The 17,487-nt window shown below is 56.0% G+C and overlaps 1 protein-coding gene across 30 annotated transcripts in view; it reads right to left on the bottom strand.

Moving 5' to 3' along the window:
* The window catches only part of EP400 (E1A binding protein p400), a 115,352-nt gene that overhangs the window by 15,442 nt on the left and 82,423 nt on the right, over positions 1–17,487 (bottom strand). For 24 of the 30 annotated variants that reach the window (XR_012325083.1, XR_012325076.1, XR_012325074.1 and 21 more), the window contains 16 exons: positions 16,590–16,730; positions 16,309–16,392; positions 15,859–15,990; positions 15,608–15,652; positions 15,348–15,501; positions 14,988–15,229; positions 14,720–14,893; positions 13,382–13,518; positions 13,190–13,246; positions 10,334–10,412; positions 9,968–10,225; positions 8,878–8,926; positions 8,688–8,797; positions 2,471–2,678; positions 2,201–2,361; positions 405–623 (listed from right to left, as the gene is read on the bottom strand). Coding sequence is in view for 15 of the 30 variants with exons in the window: in XM_033836680.2 (XP_033692571.1) it covers positions 405–623; positions 2,201–2,361; positions 2,471–2,678; positions 8,688–8,797; positions 8,878–8,926; positions 9,968–10,225; positions 10,334–10,412; positions 13,190–13,246; positions 13,382–13,518; positions 14,720–14,893; positions 14,988–15,229; positions 15,348–15,501; positions 15,608–15,652; positions 15,859–15,990; positions 16,309–16,392; positions 16,590–16,730 (2,250 nt within the window). In the remaining 15 variants the exon portion in view is untranslated. The remainder of the gene's footprint in view (positions 1–404; positions 624–2,200; positions 2,362–2,470; positions 2,679–8,687; positions 8,798–8,877; positions 8,927–9,967; positions 10,226–10,333; positions 10,413–13,189; positions 13,247–13,381; positions 13,519–14,719; positions 14,894–14,987; positions 15,230–15,347; positions 15,502–15,607; positions 15,653–15,858; positions 15,991–16,308; positions 16,393–16,589; positions 16,731–17,487) is intronic. The other 6 variants (XM_033836686.2, XM_033836691.2, XM_033836682.2 and 3 more) reach the window with 2 other exon arrangements.

Genomic DNA, 17,487 nt, shown 5'->3' on the forward strand with positions numbered 1-17,487 from the left:
CGCCCCTCCACCTCCCCTCTGCTCTGACCACACGGGCCTCGTGCCTGGCCTCTGCCCCAGCAGCACCGGGACACCTTCCAGGGGCCACACCTCGCCCTCCCGTCGCCCCCCCCACGTAAAGCCTGCTCTCCCTCCGTGGTCGGGCTCGCTCCCCACCCCACCCCCAGCCTCTCAGGCCACCATAAGCTCTGCGACACCGACATTCTGGAAAGCGTGACTGTGTAAATGTCTCCCACGTGCTGTTTCACCCTCTCCGAGGAGAACTTAAGTTCCTGGGGGAACGACCGTGCCTTTACTTGTCACTCCGCCATAATACCTGCAAGGGCCTGAGCGAGCAACAACGGTTCAGTTAAAACGTAAGAAGACGCTGCTCTGGAAAAACAAGCGTATCGACCGGAACTTACGAGCCGGGCCACCTGGAGGTTGGCCACGGTGGTGCCCGTGAGCAGGGCGCCGGGCCTCGGGGCCGTGACCGTGGTGAGCTGGGGGCTCTGCTGCTGCGTGGGCTGCGGGGGCTGCACCTGCACTTGTGCCGTTGGCTGCGGGGGCCCCGGCGGGGCCTGTGCTGGGGGCGCCTGCTGGGGCAGCTGCAGTTTCTGCTTCTGCATTTTGATCAGGTGTTCCTAAAACCCAGATAAAGTAATCTTTTCATCAACGTCAACTGCATTCCATTTCGTATATATCTTGGTTTTAAGTTACTGTTCTACTACCCGTTCAATGTCGAAGTAAACAGTTGCTGACGTGCAGTATGCAAACCATCCTCCAGGCCTTGCCAACATTTTTTAAATGTTCCCTTTACCACTGATGAGAACTAGCAACAGCGATTCTCACAGATTAGCAAATGCACAGCAAAATTCCTGGGTTCTTATCGCTTACAAGCAAGGCGATTCGAATCTGTGGTACCACCCCAAATCGTTAAGTCTTAAAATTGTAGTCGCTCTTGAAGTTCTACAAGGTACCATAAGGTAAGCACGAGCTCTAAATTTTGTCCTCCAACTGTCTCCAAATGAAAGTTTAATTGGTAAATAAACCCATGTCTTTAAAAGAAGTCAAAATATCAAGATAAAGATAGCTCAGGAAATATTTTAGGGGATAAAAATGTTTTAAGGAAATTTATATTGAGTTATTCACGACCCTCCGATCTCGTTCAAGGTGCTGAAAAAGAAAAGGACTTTGCCGCTGGTTTAGGAGAGGGAAGGGAAGGGAGTAACAGGACCAGGCAAGTGAGCCGGTGCGTGGGGCTCTGAGCAGCTGCAAGAGGGGAGCAGGGGCAACTGAAGGCCCCGCCGCCTTAGAGCGCGAGGAGCGTTGGTGGGGGGGAAGGAAAGGCCGTGGGGCGGGAGGACCCTAACTCAGCGCTGTCTGCCGGTCGCCAGCTTCGGCGGTGACGGACACGTTCTGGAGCTGGGCTGTCCAATGTGGCGGGCTCAGCCACGTGTGGCCTTGCGCCCCTGAGCTGTGGCCGGTGTGGTGGAGGACGGGACGCCTCGTTTCCCTGGCGCACATTCGGGTGCCTCCGGGACGAAGAAGTCTCAGCTGGTGCTCGCACGTCCTCACCGCCCTCCAGCGCCCTCGTCCCCTCTGTCACCGCAAGGGGCAGGCCCGAGGTCAGGTACTTACTGTGGCAGGCCCGACAGCGAGCTGGAATTCTGAAGCACCATCCTGCGTTTATTACGCGTTTTCCTGGTTGCTTTCTGTGGTGAGCACTAATGCTTTCGCACTGTGGCAGGAATACAGCGCTTCCTTTTCAAACGAACCTGTTTACTTATGTAACAGCACAGGTCGTGCACAGACTGGCAAGATTCAGGGGCATCAGCACCCACATGAGAAAAACGACACCGCACACGAGCTACTCCTCAGGAAGCCAAGCTCCACCACCTCGTCTCTTAAAGCTGTCGAGGAATACTTTTCACTGACATTTTCTCAGGTTGGGAAAAGAGCACAGAGCCTGAGCACAGAGCACAAGCAAGCGAGTGGGAAGATCCATCCGGAAATGGGGATTAAGGCCTCAGAGAGCTGTGAACAAGCTGGTCGCGTGATCATGGAAGCGGCCCTGTGTGCAAAGTGATTTCTAAAGACAACACAAACACACTTCCCACATAAAGACGATGGCGGACTGTGCAAAACACACTCTGAATCACATGACACACCAAGGCATCATCACACAGTGTGTGTGTTCGGTTTTCTAGAGGACGCTCACCGGAGTCAACTTGCCCACCGCCTTGATCTGCGCCGGCGCCTGGGCCTGGCCCTGGATCTGCGGGACCTGCACCTGCGAGGCCTGCTGCTGCTGTTGCTGCTGCCGCAGGAGCTGGAAGTGCGCGGGAGTGATGGTTTTCCCCGGAAGCTGGACCCCTGTGGCTGAAGAGGTCGTCTGGTGAGACTGCGGCCCCGCACACGTGTGCAAGCCTGAGCCCTGAGGGGCCTGAAGAGCGGGACAGGCCACACAGGAAACCAACCCTGCCTTTACCTTGGGACACTTGAGTCACCAAAGACCGGGTCGGGGTCTGCACCGGGGTCAGGCTGGTAGTGACCACAGCCGAGGCCGTCACTGAGGTGACCGCTCGAACACCCTGAGTCGGTGCCAGGGACACCATGTCGGACGTGGCCGTGGCGGGGGACCCAACTGCTCGAGGCTGGGTGTGGACCACCTGGGCAGGAGCAGAGCCTCCCGAGGTCTGGAAAAGGCGAAGAGAAGAAAAGCGTCAGGCTGCTGCACAACATTCAAGACTCCTTATAGCCGTCGGGTGAAGAGAAAAGGGCATCAAACGCTAAATCCTAGAAAACGAAGCACATTCCAGATTCTGGCCTTTTGACAGATTGCTAAGCGACTGTTTCCCTTGTGAACTCAAAGCCTGTGCCTAGGGCTAGCGTGGATGGGTCGCTCGCAGAAGGGAAGATCACGACGCTGCCGCCCCCAGTCTAAAACACTGCCTGTCCCCGTCCCGCTGTCCTCGCTCAAAAGACCTTTTGGTCCCAGGAACCATCTAGATGCCCGTGTTCATCCCCCGGAAACATACAGGCCCCTAACCCCCCACGGCCATCCCCAGGCAGCTGCGGAGGCTGCAGCCCTGGACCCGCGCGGCGTCTCGACTTGGCCTCGCTGTGTCCTCGTCCCTTGGCGCCACGGCCGCCGCAGCCCCTCAGCGGCTGGGCCCAGCTCCACCGAGTCCGCCTCTGAAAGCACCCTGAAATGTGGCGCTGGCCCCTGCTGGCCCCCTTGGTGCAGACGGTCATTATGTTTTCCTGTTTAGTTTGTCCCTAATCTTACATTTCATTACCTATTTGAATCCAAATCCAGTATCTTATTCTGTGCTTTCTATTCAACTCACCTGTTCCGTATTTCTTTTAATCATCTTTCTTGCCTTCCTGCACATTACTTTCTTCTCATCCCACTTTCCCCTCCCAAAGTTTGGAAGTTATACTCTATTCTTATTCTTTTGGTGGCTTGTCTAAAAATTGTATCAAGAACTTACAAAAGTCTAATCCATAATTTCACACTTTTCCTGAACAATAAAGGGATTCTGGAATGTTTCAACATCCCTAGCCCTGCTCGCGTCATTGCATCGTGTATGTCATGTCTGCCTTTGTTGACCCTACAGTAAGTTACTGCTGTTCGCAAAGTCCGTTTGCACCTCAATTAGTTCATGTAGGCGAGATCTATAGGGAATTCTCTTAGGCTTTGTTTGGAAATGTTTGTTCTTCAAGGTATTTTCAGGGCTGGCAGTTATACTCTCCGACTACAATGAAGATGCCATTCCATTCCAGGAGCTGGTTCCTGGCTTCATTACCACCGTTGAGAAGTAAGCAGCTGTACCTCTGAAGGCAACCTGACTTTTTCAGGCTGCTTTGAAGACCTCCTTGTCGTTGGCATTATGTAAGCGTGGAGTCCCTTTCATCATCCCTGACCGGGGTATACGGATCAGTGTCATCAATCAGTTCTGGGAAACTCTTACATCTTCACATACTATCTCTGCTCAACTTTCTCTCTGTCTGGAACTCTGATTAACCTCTGATTACATCCTCTCACTCAATCTTCCGTGGCTTTGAATTCTCTTCCGTACTTCCATCTGCTGTCTCCCTGTGCTGCATTCGGGATAACTTCTTCTGATTTATCTTGCAGTTCACTAACTCTCTCTTCAGCTGTGTGGAAAGTGATATTAAGCCCGATTATAAGACATTTATTTTTCAATGCTGGTAACCATACTTTTCATTTCTTAAAGTTCTCTATATTCTTTTAAGTATAGTTTCCTGGTTTTTACAGACATTCGCAAGCTTCTCTTTTATTTCTTTAAAATAGAAAGTATAACCGTTTTATCATCTATGCCTGCTAACCCCCACCATCTCAAGTCTTTAAGGATCTGCCCAGTGTCTGTTGCTTCTGTTGGTTCTCACTCATGGTGCCTTCTTTCCGTGTGTTTGGTTATCTTCTATTATATGCGGCTCATTATACCTGGAAATCACTGTGGACATTCTAAGAAGTCCAGGTTGAAGGCACATTCCTCCAGAGAATCTGCATTCGATTCTGGCCACTTACCCAGGAACACTGCTCATCCAGGTCTACGTCACATGATTTGAGGGGCTTTGGGAGCCCTTCTGGGGAGCCATCAACGTGAGCTGCAAACTGACAGCTGACTTGGGGCTAGAGCTCCACAGGAAGAGCCCCCGCCCCACCCTCTGCTCAGCATGATGGATTTTACTTCCGGTGCACCCTGCCCTAAGGACTTAGCCATTTGGGGGCCTGTCTCAAGGCATCAATGCCTCCTTTTAGACTCTCCACCTGGGTGAGTCGAGCCTTGGGCTTGAACGGGGGGTCCCCCTGTCTGAGAAGGTGAAGTGTACTCCAAGGCGGACACAAGGGCACCCTGTGTATCTCTCTGGGTTGCCTCTTCCCTTAGATTTTGGCCCAATAATTATTTACTCTTTTGTCAGCTCCTTGAAATTTTGAAGAGGATACTTAAAAATTTTATCCAATAATTTCAGTTCTTTTCATTAGGAGAGTGGTATAAATAACTCAACTCACCTTATCACCAGAAACAGAAGTCCTTTCCCGCACTACTGAAATAGCTTTCTCTCTAACCTTTTCTGCAATGATCTACTCTACACATAAAACATCACATGAATTTCCCTAAAACACACCTCTGCTCAAACATTTTCAAGGGCTCCCCATCGCCTGGTGAATGGAACCCACATTCTTCAGCCTGAAATCCAAACACCATGACAGCCCAGGCTCACCGTCACACAAGACCAAGCACGCGCAGCCGCTCAAGAACCTGTGAGAGGTTGTGGGAACCACCGCTTCTCTGCTAATGCATCTTGTGCTCCGTCCAAAGAGAACCGCTTGCTGTGCCCAGTATACACCATTCACTTTCCCACCACTGAACCTTTGCTTGTACGACTTGCCCTGCCTTCCAAAGAGCCATTTTGGTGGATGACATCTTCCTATTCTGTGGAAGCCCAATGCTCCCTTCTCCAGAAAACCTCCCTGTTACCTGTACCTCTTTTAGGTGCGGCCACAGGACTGACTGTAAGAACCCCATGAAAGCGAGCTGTGTGTTTGAGTCCTACTTCTAGCCCCACATCACCAGGGAGAGAATCTTGCCTGTAAGAGCTGTTCAAAAAATACATTGTGGATAAATTGCTTTACCTTTTAAAAATATGACTACAGAAATAGGTCTTTTCAAAATAAAATACCAAGTGCAATGATCTGGGCTTGCCACCCTCACGGAAGTAGTGACACTGGTCATAGGAAATGATCCTAATGCCACAGGCTAACTAATAGCTTCTGTATTCAGTGAACTGGCTGAGTCTAAAGTGGTTTACTACAAAGCAGAAAGAAAAATGAATGAAATAATCCACAGTCACATTCTAGAAAAACTGTTTTCATAGTCACTCTACTGCTTAGAGTATTCTAATTTTTTAAACCCAATTTACTGAGGTGTAACTCACGTACAGTAAAATTCACCTGTTTCAGGAATACAGTTCTGTGAATTTTTATAAATGTATGAGGCCGAGTAGCCACCAGATAGATACAGAACATATTCTGTTTTCCGTCCGTAAAGCCTTGCCTTTTCCATGTGGTTTAAATGGAATCACACACACACGAAGGCTTTCAAAACTCCTATCAGCCAGCACAATGCCACTGAGATCTGCCGTGCAGCCGCACGTGCCAGCAGTCTCCTGCCCCGCTGGGCAGTGCCAGATGGGCCGGGTGCACCATCTTCCCTTCTGCTCAAGGACATTTGGGCTGTTCCCTTACGTCGTAATTATGAACACAGCCACTAAACACATTCACGCTCAGGTGTTTTTGTGCAGACGTGTTTTCATTTCTCTTGGGAGAAAACCTAGGAGTGGAACTGATAGGCTGGAGAGTAGGTGTACGTTTAATTTTGTAAGAAATAAACTGTCTTCCAGACTGACTGCTAAGGTTCTGCATTCCCATCAGCAATGAGGATTCCAGCTGCTCTGCATCCTCACCAGCATTTGATACTGCCAGGTTTTTCTTTTCTTAAAGCCATTCTCAGAGATGTGTAGCAGCAGCAGATCACTGTAGCTTAATTTACATCTCCCTAATGACTAACAATGTTGAACATCTTTTCCTATTTATTTGCTATCCATATGGTGTGTGCGTGTGTGTATATATATATATATATATCTCTCCATATGTATCTTCCATGGTGAAGTAACTGCTCAAATCTTTTGTCCATTAAAAAAAAATTTTTTGTCCACTTTTAAAAGTTGTTTGTTTTCTTATTATTGATTGAAAAAATCTCTGTATAATCTAAGTACCAGTCTTTTATCAGATGTGTTCTTCAAATATTTTCCATGCCTTGCTTTTCATTTTATTAACAGTATCTTCCAAAGAACAGAAGTTCTTGATTTGATGAAGCCTCATTTATTTTTTTTCATAATTTGTAGGCTTTTGGGATCCTAGGAAATCTTTGCCTAAAACCAAGCAAAGATGTTCTATGTTTTTTTCTAGAAATTTTATAGTTTTGGGTTTTACATCTGGGCCCATGATCCACTTTGAGTGACTTTTCATATACAGTATTAGTAACTGTTCAAAGTTCATTCGGCTTTGAACGTTTCCCCAGTTCCTCCAGCACCATTTGTTGAAAAGACTGCCCTTTCTCCACTGAAATCCCTCGGCACTCTTTTTTTTCTTTTAAAATTTTATTTATTTCTGGCTGCGTTAGGTCTTCACTGCTGGGCGCGGGCTTTCTCTAGTCGCGGGGAGCGGGGGCTGCTCTTTGTTGCGGTGCGCAGGCTTCTTATTGCAGTGGCTTCTCTTGCGGAGCACGGGCTCTAGGCGTGCGGGCTTCAGTAGTTGTGGCTCACGGGCTCTAGAGAGCTGGCTCAGTAATTGTGGCGCACGGGCTTAGTTGCTCCGCGGCACGTGGGATCTTCCCGGACCAGGGCTCAAACCTGTGTCCCCTGCATTGGCAGGCAGATTCTTAACCACTGCGCCACCAGGGAAGCCCCTCTTTTTTTTTAAAGAGTTCTCCTCTCTATTTTTAATTAATTAATTAATTAATGGCTGCGTTGGGTCTTCGCTGCTGCGCGCGGGCTTTCTCTAGTTGCGGTGAGCGGGGACTACTACTCTTCGTTGCGGTGCGCGGGCTTCTCATTGCGGTGGCTTCTCTTGTTGGGGAGCACGGGCTCTAGGGGCGCAGGCTCAGTAGCTGAGGCACGTGGGCTCAGTAGTTGTGGCTCACGGGCTCTAGAGCACAGGCTCAGTAGTTGTGGCGCACGGGCTTAGTTGCTCTGCGGCATGTGGGATCTTTCCGGACCAGGGCTTGAACCAGTGTCCCCTGCATTGGCAGGCGGATTCTTAACCACTGCACCACCAAGGAAGTCCCTCCCTGCACTAAGAGTCCCGCCCGGCACTCTTAGTAAAAATTAATCAACTATGTACATGTGGGTCTATTTCTGGACTCTCTATCCTACTCCATGGATCTATGTGTCCATCCTTTTCCCAACACCACACTGTCTAGTTCACTACCAACACCACCTTCATAGGAAACACATTCCTCAGAACCCAACAGGGACATCACTCTATTTGCCAAAGCACTGCTGACTTTGAAGCAGCTTCTCACTCAGGGCACATGTTGTCTTTAGATCTGTGACTAAACTGCAACTCAGGATGTAAATGTAAACTCCTTTATTTCCGTCATTTATTTTTGTTTTCTACGGTGACACCACAGACGGCAGGTGCGTCCAGGTGAGCGCCCTGTCTCCTTCTGGTTACATGCTCAGAGGTCTTGTGGCTCTGCGTCTCTCCCTCTGCCCACATCTGGCCCCTTCCTGCTTGCCACGCATGGGCCTAGACACCCATAAACACACTGCCCCGCCTTGTGCCCCGTTGTGCAACAGCGCCGTGTCCACACACACGGGCAAACCTGCCGCTACGGCATGTGGGCACCCTGTCCGTGGAGTTGGAGACGTGCCCTTGCACCCCCTCCCTCCTCCTGGAACCACGGTGGGGGATTTCAACACACTCTCTCCCAGAAAGCACACGTGGAAACCATCCTCTGCACCCCTCAATGTCCTCAGTATTTTATGAAACGCAAACCAGATCAGGACTTTCTGTACCAATGGAATAGAATTTTTTTTAAGAAGCCAACAGCTACTGCAGCGTCCTGGGTCATGCATGCCACCAAAAGCACCCAGGATCAGGGACAACTCACAGTCAAGGCTCCAGGTGCCACGGGTGAAGCGAGGCGCTTGTTAATGGACTGGAAGGTGGCAGCGGGGACGCCGGCGATGGTGTTCACGATCACATTTCCGCTCACTGTGCCTGCGGGGAGAGGACACGAGGTAGGAGCGCAGGAAAGAACTCACCTCCAATCGCGGCACCTCGCCCGTGAGACTTCTTACCCGCGGGCATGCTTGTCCCTGTGACGGATGTCTTGATGGCTCCTGCCTGCTGAAAAAAGAAAACCATTTGAATTTCAGGTCAAGCTCCGCCCTGCGTAAACACTCCAAAGCCTTCCCCCTCATCAGGATCAAACCCAAACCCTTGGTCACGGTTACTGGGCCCGCATGGCTGACTTCAGCCCCCTCCCCCCACCTCCTCTCACAGTGCTGAGTCTGTCCCTCGGTCACCAGGCTCCGGCCACACTGACCCTTCTGAGCCCCACGTCTGCCAAGTTCAGGGCCCCTGTGCTGGCTGTTTTCCATTCTTTTCTGACTGACTAATGTCACTTGGCCACAGCCCAGGGGTCAGCCCTGCAGAAGGTCTCTTCCTGACCACCCACCACTGTTCTCCTGGGCAGGGAGCAGCCCTCACACCAGGCAGGTGCTTAGTTTTCTGAACAACGAAGGACGGAGCTGCCAAGTGCACATCGAACGCCACTGCGGCAAATGTAACAAAGAACACGGGGTGGAAATGACCCCGTACAACAAGACCGTCCCGCGCCGGGCAGCAGTGCTTCCCCACGTGGGACTCTAACGTGTCACCAGGCACACACAGAGAGGGAACGCGGCAGGGCACAGCGGCGACAGCGCAGGGTGCGTAAGATCGACACATTGCCTTTCTTTTCTTATGCACTTCACCACCTTCCTCTCACGGGCACTGAAGATGCACACGCGTGTGCACAGCTCTGGGGGAAAGTGGGGCAGGGTGGGGAGAGGGAAGTCTGCACTAACAGTACCTGCTCTTCGAGTCTGTAGGGACAAGAGAGGGCGACCTCTTCACGCTTCACAAAACCCTAATTCCACACCTCCCGCTCACCTCCACCTAGAAGAACGGCCTCGTCTCCCACATCGCTGCCCAGTTAACCCAGCCCAGAGGGCGGAGCTGACCCAGCACCGGAGAGACGGGGTGAGGCATGCGCTTCCTTGAGGGGGAGACTGGGGGAGACTGGGCTGGCCTCCTACTTCCTCTGGGAGGAAGGTCCGCGGGCTGGAAGCCACAGGACCCTGGACAGGGGCGCGCTGGAGCTGACCACTCTGTGTGCCTTCTCACCAGCACTGCAGCGCTGCCCACCGTCGTGATCGCAGGGGGCGCCTTCGGTGGGGGCGGCGTGGGCTGTGCCGGGGGCTGCGCCTGGGCCTGGGGCTGGACGGCAGGCGGCCCCGCAGGCTGCTGGCTGCCGGCGGACGGGGGCTGGGGCAGCGGTGGGGGCGGCTGCTGCGGTGGCGGTGGCTGCGGCTGCGGCGGCGGCGGCGGTGGCGGCGGCTGTGCCACAGGCGGCTGCTGCGCCTTCTGCTGGTCGGCCAGCGCCTACGGGGCAAGAGGGAATGGAGCCGTGTGGAGGAGCTGGCCCGGGGGTGGGGGGGACCCCTGGCCCCCTCTCGTGGCCCTCCCGCCGCCCCGCTGTACCACACACACCTTTTTTTCCTTGGCGATGCGCTCCGCCCGGAGGGATGCGACCTGAATAGGAGGCAGGGGTTTGTCGTAGTTGATTCCACTAAAGACAAGGGAAAAACGAGAAATAAACTGTGAGTTCTAAGTAGACAAATGCGCTAGAAATCCAAAGTCCTCATTTCCCACGACGCCGAGTGCCGGGACGCCAAGGCCGGGGCCCGAGCGGCTCGGCCCTGGAGAGGAGAGGCTGCCAGTCTGCCCCAGACAACGGTGGCTCCCACTCCCTCGCAACAAGGACCACCTGCCAGAGGTGGGCCCGGGCCCGGTCCCCTGCAGCAGCGGCACTCGGCACGGCGCCTGGATACCACGTGGCCCCGAACACGTGGGGCAATAAAGCCCCTCGGCGCCGTGCCCCTCACTGCAAACCAACGTCCCCGCCCCCAAAGCCAGGCCTGCCCCCGCCTGCACTGAGCGCCAGCCCTCGCCCCGCGGAGAGCAGCCGGCCACCCACCCAGTGCCGTGAGCGGCCCACAGCCCTCCGCAGCCTCTCACAGAACCCTTGCTTCCAGGGGCTCCTGGGCTGACGGTCACCTACCAGCCTTGAGTCCTGCCGCAGGGAGGCTGGCTCTGCCCTCGTGTGCCGCCTCTGCATTTCGGGGCGGCGCAGGTGCCGCTGCTGCGCCTGTCTGGCCCCTCTGGACACCAGCCCTCCCGCGTCATGTGCCCTAGCTCACGCAGTGCATCCTCTCCCATTCTCTGACCTCACCCACGTCAGTCCACTCAGTCCCCCGACCCCTCGAGGAACTCCCGCAACCCACCCTGCCGCCCCCATATTCGCATGCTGGCCCCCCTCACCCCGTGTCTCTCCATCACGCCTGGTGGTAAAGCCACAGCCTCAGCGCACTCCCCACTCCGCCTGCCCCAGGCCTCCACCACTGGGGGGAAATTCAACCGCTGGGCGTGGCGACGGTCCAGCTGCCGCAGCGGTCCCTGCTCCACATCCAGCTCCCTCCCGGGACACACGGCCTGGCCTCCCACTGCTTACAGATCCTGACCCTGGCCACTACCTAGAGACAACCCCTCGGCGCACCTGGCCTGCACGTGGCCAAGGCCAGCCCGGCTCCACCCTCATCCTGTCCGCCAACCTCTCCCACCGGCGCCAGACACACAAAAACAAAACTGAGCCACCGAGACGCCCTCCAGGTCTGCGTTCACCGTGCAGCTGCCCTCCAGCTCACTCCGATCGGCCTCACGCCACCCCTGCTTCCGCCCAAACTGCGGGCCACCCGTGCACTGCCCTGCTCCCCGCCGCGGGGGCACCATCCCCAGACCTCCTCCCTCGCATCCTGCAGGCCAGCCTTCTATTCGCCCACCCTGCCCTCCGTGCCTTCCCACCCGCCGGCCCTCACTCAGAGGAACAAGTGTCCCTTCTCCCCAGCTCAGCCGGGCTAGGTTCTGTTCCCCTTCAGGATGAATCCTCGCCCTCCGTAAGGATTACTCAGAGTCTGTGTCTTGTGCGAGAGAAACAGGAGGGCAGGACTGGGCCCGCCTCGTTCACTGCTGAACCCGGGCCCGGCCTGTTTTTCTTGTTAAGAAAACCAATTAATGAAATCATCATCAACTCGATCAATACACACATACGGAACATGTGCTCTGCGCCTCTAGCCTCTAGAACCCCTACGTCCACGGAGCTCATGCAAGATGCTGAAGGAGTCAAGTAAAAATGCAAAGACGATCCACTCCAGGAAGAAACACAGAGAGGGGCTGGGGCGCGAGTACCAACGAGGAGAAGATGACGTGTGAGGGAGGGCCTGGCGGGGGGCCGACGGGTCCAGACAGATGGTCCCAGATGGAGCGACCCGCAAGGCCGAGCCAGCCGCCAGGCGGAGGAGCAGGCTGTGGAGGCCGGGGTGCACGGAGCGGGAGGGCAGCGCAGGCCTTGGTCCTTGGTGTGGCCGGGGGGCCCTCAGCAGGCACAGGCCCGTGTCAGGTGGTATCTGCAAAACCTACCTGGTGACGAGGAAGGCTTGAGCCAGAGGAGCAACTGGGCTCCGTCTGAACATGTGTTTTTCCCGATATCTTATTAGAAAGAGGCAAACATGCAGGGAGCTGCAGGGATTTTATAGCAAACGCCCACGTGCCGAGCAACTCAGACCGTACGGTTCTCTTTCCCTCTGTCCGCTCTCTCACACCTACCCATCTCTCTACCCATCTACCCAGTCATTTTTCTTCCTTTGCAAAATTTCAAGGCAAGAACACTCACCCCAGGTCTTCCCTGGTGGCGCAGTGGTTGAGAATCCGCCTGCCAACGCAGGGGACATGGGTTCGAGCCCTGGTCCGGGAAGATCCCACATGCCGTGGAGCAGCTAAGCCCGTGCGCCACAACTGCTGAACCTGTGCTCTAGAGCCCGCGAGCCACAACTGCTGAGCCTGCATGTTGCAACTACAGAAGCCCACGCGCCTAGAGCCCATGCTCCACAACAAGAGAAACCACCGCAACGAGAAGCCCACGCACCGCAGCTAGAGAAAGCCCACGCGCAGCAACAAAGATCCAACGGAGCTATAAATAAATAAATAAAAAGAACACTCACCCCCACCCCCAACCCCGGTCAACTGGGTACATTTCTAGGGCAGGGCCAAGCAGACGTATGCCAGCTGAGAGGTGGCACAGCCGCCGTGACACTGTCAGACTGCAGGCAGGACACCCCATCACGTGAACGGGGACACGAGTGTGCCCGGCCCGCCTCACCTCGACACCACCCCCAGCTGATGCCTGGACACGCCATTCGCACAACAATTCACTGAACTTGTAGGGTTTAAGAAAACATTAAAATGAAATCATTTCAAACGATGAAAACTGTGTCACACATACAGAAATACCTTTCTGCCAACACGGAAGCGTGCTTGGGGTTTTTCTGAAAGGGATTCATGCCAAGCCTGTAACACACAGAGAGAGGATTACTGAAGAGAGGACAATGCACTGAAGAAGGAAGGGAAGGCCAAGGACACACGCAGCCCCGACCCCATGGAGCCCCGGCCCCACGGAGCCGGCGCAGGGGCGCGGGCGCGTACAGAGGCTTGATGGGGGGGCTCCTCTTGCCCGCAGTCATCTTCATCAGGTCAAAGTGGCTCGTGTACAGCTGGGTGTGCGTGGCGTTCTCGTCCTGAGCGTACATCTGGCCCGTGCGCAGAGGACGGTTGTTCTTACTCTGAAACAGGATGGGGCGGACACAGCAGGGTCAGACGCCGACCCTGCGAACAGGGTCCCTGACTGGGAGGTCTAACGTGCAATCCCCGGCTTAAACAATGAGTCCCTTCTTCCCACCCTTCTCTCTGAGACTCAACACAGATGGATCAGCAACGACATAGTGGCCGTCGTCCACCGACCACAAACACACTCCCCGGCCTGGGCTACGCCTTCCCGCCCGTCCCGCCGCCAGCTCGGCAGACAGCAGTGAGGCCGAGTGGCCAGGCTGACACAGACAGCGGCCCGCAGCCAGCGCGCCTTCACCCTGGTCGGCCCCGGGGCACCAAGCGGCGGCTGTCCCCCAGTTTGGAGACAACTGTTTTTAGAAAAATGAAAACCAAGATTCGTTAAAGCGTGCTTATAGAAACAAAATAAGTAATTTCCATGAATTAGGAACCCAGGAGCAAACTTCATCAAAGCCCAGGATGTCTGCCGCTGCCACGCATGCCCTGGCCCGTCCCAGGCGGGAGACGCGGTCATCGCTCCCGCTCTATGACTGGGCGCCGGCCACAGGTACACGCCAGCCCGATGCCGCGTGCCAAGGCTTTCTGCATGGAGGCCACAGACACCCTCCTGAGGACAGGCGAGGAGCTGAGAGGCAGCAAGGCGGGGACAGAGCAGATGGAGAAATGGAAAGAGACAAATGCAGCTCAAGGGAGACAAGAAAAGGCAGCGCCCTGGAGACCTCCTCAGCAGCCAGGCGGACTCGAGGGGCCACAGGTGGCCTCCTGATGACAGACACCACGTACTCGGCTGTTCTGCACTCAGAGTCTCTGATGCCCGCGGCTGGGACCAGAGTGTCTAGCGCCTGTCAAGCCGCTGCAGTGGCCAAGGCCCCGGGAAAGCACAGTGATGCACGAAGCGGGAGGCACCGACGGGCCCTCCTTCGATGAAGCTAACAGCACAGAGCCATGCCCGTCTACACACCCAACCCGGGAGGGGGGACGAAGCTAGGACGGCGCTGGGCCACAGGCAGCACACAGAATCTTCCAAATGACGCAGCAGCGCGGCTGCTCTCTGTCGGGCAAGATCTCGGCGCAGGGACTCCGGCCGGCGGGAACGGGGACTGGGACTGTGTCTGCCCCAGCTCAGGGCCGCGCCCAGCACCCATGCCCCTCCCTCCCCCTCGCCGAGCCGCGTGCCCCGCAGGAAGGGGGCCTCACCTTCCCCTCCTCCCTTGGGATGAGCACGTTCTCGTAGCGGTTCCGGCACTGCTTGGAGGAGCGGTAGATGCGGCTGCAGGAGTTCACGACGTCGCTGACGAGGTCCCAGTTGGGCGTGTGGGCCGGGGACACGACTGTGAGGTTGAGCGGCAGCTCGAGCAGCTGCTTCACGGCCTGGAGGACCAAGGTCAGGCGCCGCGGGTCAAGGTGCTGCGCGTCAGCGGCTTCCCCGCCCTCCAAAGGGCCCTGAGGACGCGGCCGGCCTCACCTGCAGCAGCGCCCAGTCCTCGCTGATGAGCCACTCCGGGTTGTCGGGGCCGGACTCGGCGGCTGGTTTGGCAAAGGTGGGCAGAGGCTTGGCGAACTGCGTCTGCTGCTTCAACAGGATGTTCTTCTTCTGCTCCTTCCCCTCTCGGCGGATCTTCAACATGCCGGGCGTCGCGCGGTCAAACAGCGACCGCGGGGGCACCACGGCCTCCCCGTGACGCTGCTTCTTCTTCCTGCCTGCGGCTGCACGGAGAGGCTGCTTCAGCCGGCAGGTCGGCGGGGAAGGGGGGCAGCAGGGCCGCGGAGGAGGATTACCGAGGCCACCGGGAGCGCCGAACCCTCTCCCGCCACGGGAACCCACCTGACGGGTCCGTCTTGTGTCTCCGGCGCTCCTTCCTCACGTACACGGGCGGCAGCTTGGACTCCGGGATGGGAGTGGTTTCGTACATGAGACACATGACTGAGTCGATGTAGATGTCGTTGTCGTCCTGGGGGGGCGTGGGCGGCGTCCAAAGCTGCGTGTGGAAGGGAGAGCCCTGAGCCGTGTGGCCCCAGGAGCAGCCGCCCGACAGGGCGGGAGGCGGGAGGTGAGCCCAGGGACACGGGGAGGCGGGCACTCACCGGCATGACCTCCGTCTGCCCGTCGGCGCCCTCATACACGAACTCCTACAGGAGAAGGGGAGCTTTTCAGGTCCACCCAGCCCTGGCTTCAAGCTGCAGCCACCCAGCATCCACCTTCACGCCGGTCAAGTCTTGGAAACAAGCTCGCAGCGTGGCTGTCAAGAAGCCCCGCGGTGCGTCTGCGCCCCGGCCGGCGGGCAGCGCGGCGGGGCACGCCCGCGCGGGTAAGGGGAGCCCTCGGGCACACGTACCGCGCGGCAGGCGTCCTCCCGGGTGTAGGTGAGCAGCTGCTGCTCGGGCTCGCGCCGTGCCCGGGCCTCGCGCTCCCGCAGTGCCCGCGCGTGCCGGGCCTCCCACTCGCCCACGGCGGCCAGCACGGCGCCCTGGAGAGACAGCGGTCGTTCCCATTGCCGCCCACGCCCCCTGCGCCCCCCAGCCCTGCCCCGCCCCTGTGCTCCCGGCCCGGGCCCTTCTCTTTGTTCCCAATACGTGACCCTCTTTGGAGCCCCAAGCTGCTTCAGAACCGAGGAAAACTGCACCTGCAGGTTCCTGAGGCTTCTCCCTTCCGATCAGTTTGTACACAGGTGGGTCTGGGTTTATTCCTTTAATTCTAGGCAAGTCACACTTAGTTCCAACCCAGTTTAACCCTGAAGAATCTGAGATTCTCACGTGTTAAGATGGTCAGAAGTTCATTCTCTTACCTCGCTATTTCTCTCCTTTTCTTGATCAGTGGAAGTATGGAATAATTCCAGGTAATTCAAAGCATACTTTTCAATTGGTGTGAGCTGTTTCAAGATGTATTTTTTGAATACGGTTAACAGCAAGTTCACAAGGACTTAGTTCCTCTTATGACCCCCCACCAACACTTGAATCAAAACAGCGACTGTTCTTGGTCAAGATGACACAAGAAATATCTCCCAGAAGGGTCACATGTTTAAAGTATTTAGGTGCAGAGAAGCAAATGAAGTAGAAAATGCCAAACCTGTCCCATGAAGTCCGCTAACTCCTCCAGTGGCGAGGGCTCCTCGCCCCACCGGGAACCGTCGGGGCACCGAGACCCGGGCGCCAGCTCCTCTGCTGACTCGTGTGCGTCCTCCTCCAGACACTCGATGCTCTTGAGGGCCTGCAGGAAGTGCGCCCTTAGTGGACGTGACTCGGATGCGCTCTCAACACTTCAGTTGAGGGGTACAGCCCACACAGCTGCCCACGTGCCCACACTGTACACCAAGCCTCCCACGGTGATGCCTGCTCTCCTCGGCCCCCCTCGTACGCCTGAGACGGCGGCGCCGCGGGCACAGGGAAAACGGGCACGCCCTCGAGAAGAGCCACAGGCACACAGGCTGACACGCACAGCCCGGCCCCCAGACTCAGAGAACCGAGCAGGATGGGGCGTCTGGCTGCATCTCACACCCGCCACCCACCACCCTGCCCCGGTCCTGACCATGAGAACAATTCTTCGTCGTGCACGAGATACAGGCCGTGGTCTGTGGTGAAGACAGAAACCAAGCCCCCAGAAAACGTGCTGCAGACGGCGACAGACACGTAAGGGTCAGTGTCACCACAGTTCAAGAAACGCCCATTAGACTAGCAGATGCTGCATGTGCCTCTCCCGACATCCGACAGCCAGGCTGGCAAATGCAGACACACACGCTCACGTCGGGGCCGGGGCTGGGGGGACCATGCAGCTGAGAGGATGTCAGTTAAGACGGGTACCTCTTTCCAGGGCATTGGGCAACATCTGCAGAGTTTAAAATGTAACCCTTCCTCACACGATACCCAGAAAGTATTTCCAGACAGACCGTACGTCTAAGTATGAAGCACAAAACACTGAAACACGCAGAAGAAAATAGAGAAGAACCTCTCTTAGAACGCAAAAGCAC

Source organism: Tursiops truncatus, chromosome 13 (assembly GCF_011762595.2).
Source record: "Tursiops truncatus isolate mTurTru1 chromosome 13, mTurTru1.mat.Y, whole genome shotgun sequence".
In the NCBI taxonomy this organism is placed as follows: domain Eukaryota; kingdom Metazoa; phylum Chordata; class Mammalia; order Artiodactyla; family Delphinidae; genus Tursiops; species Tursiops truncatus.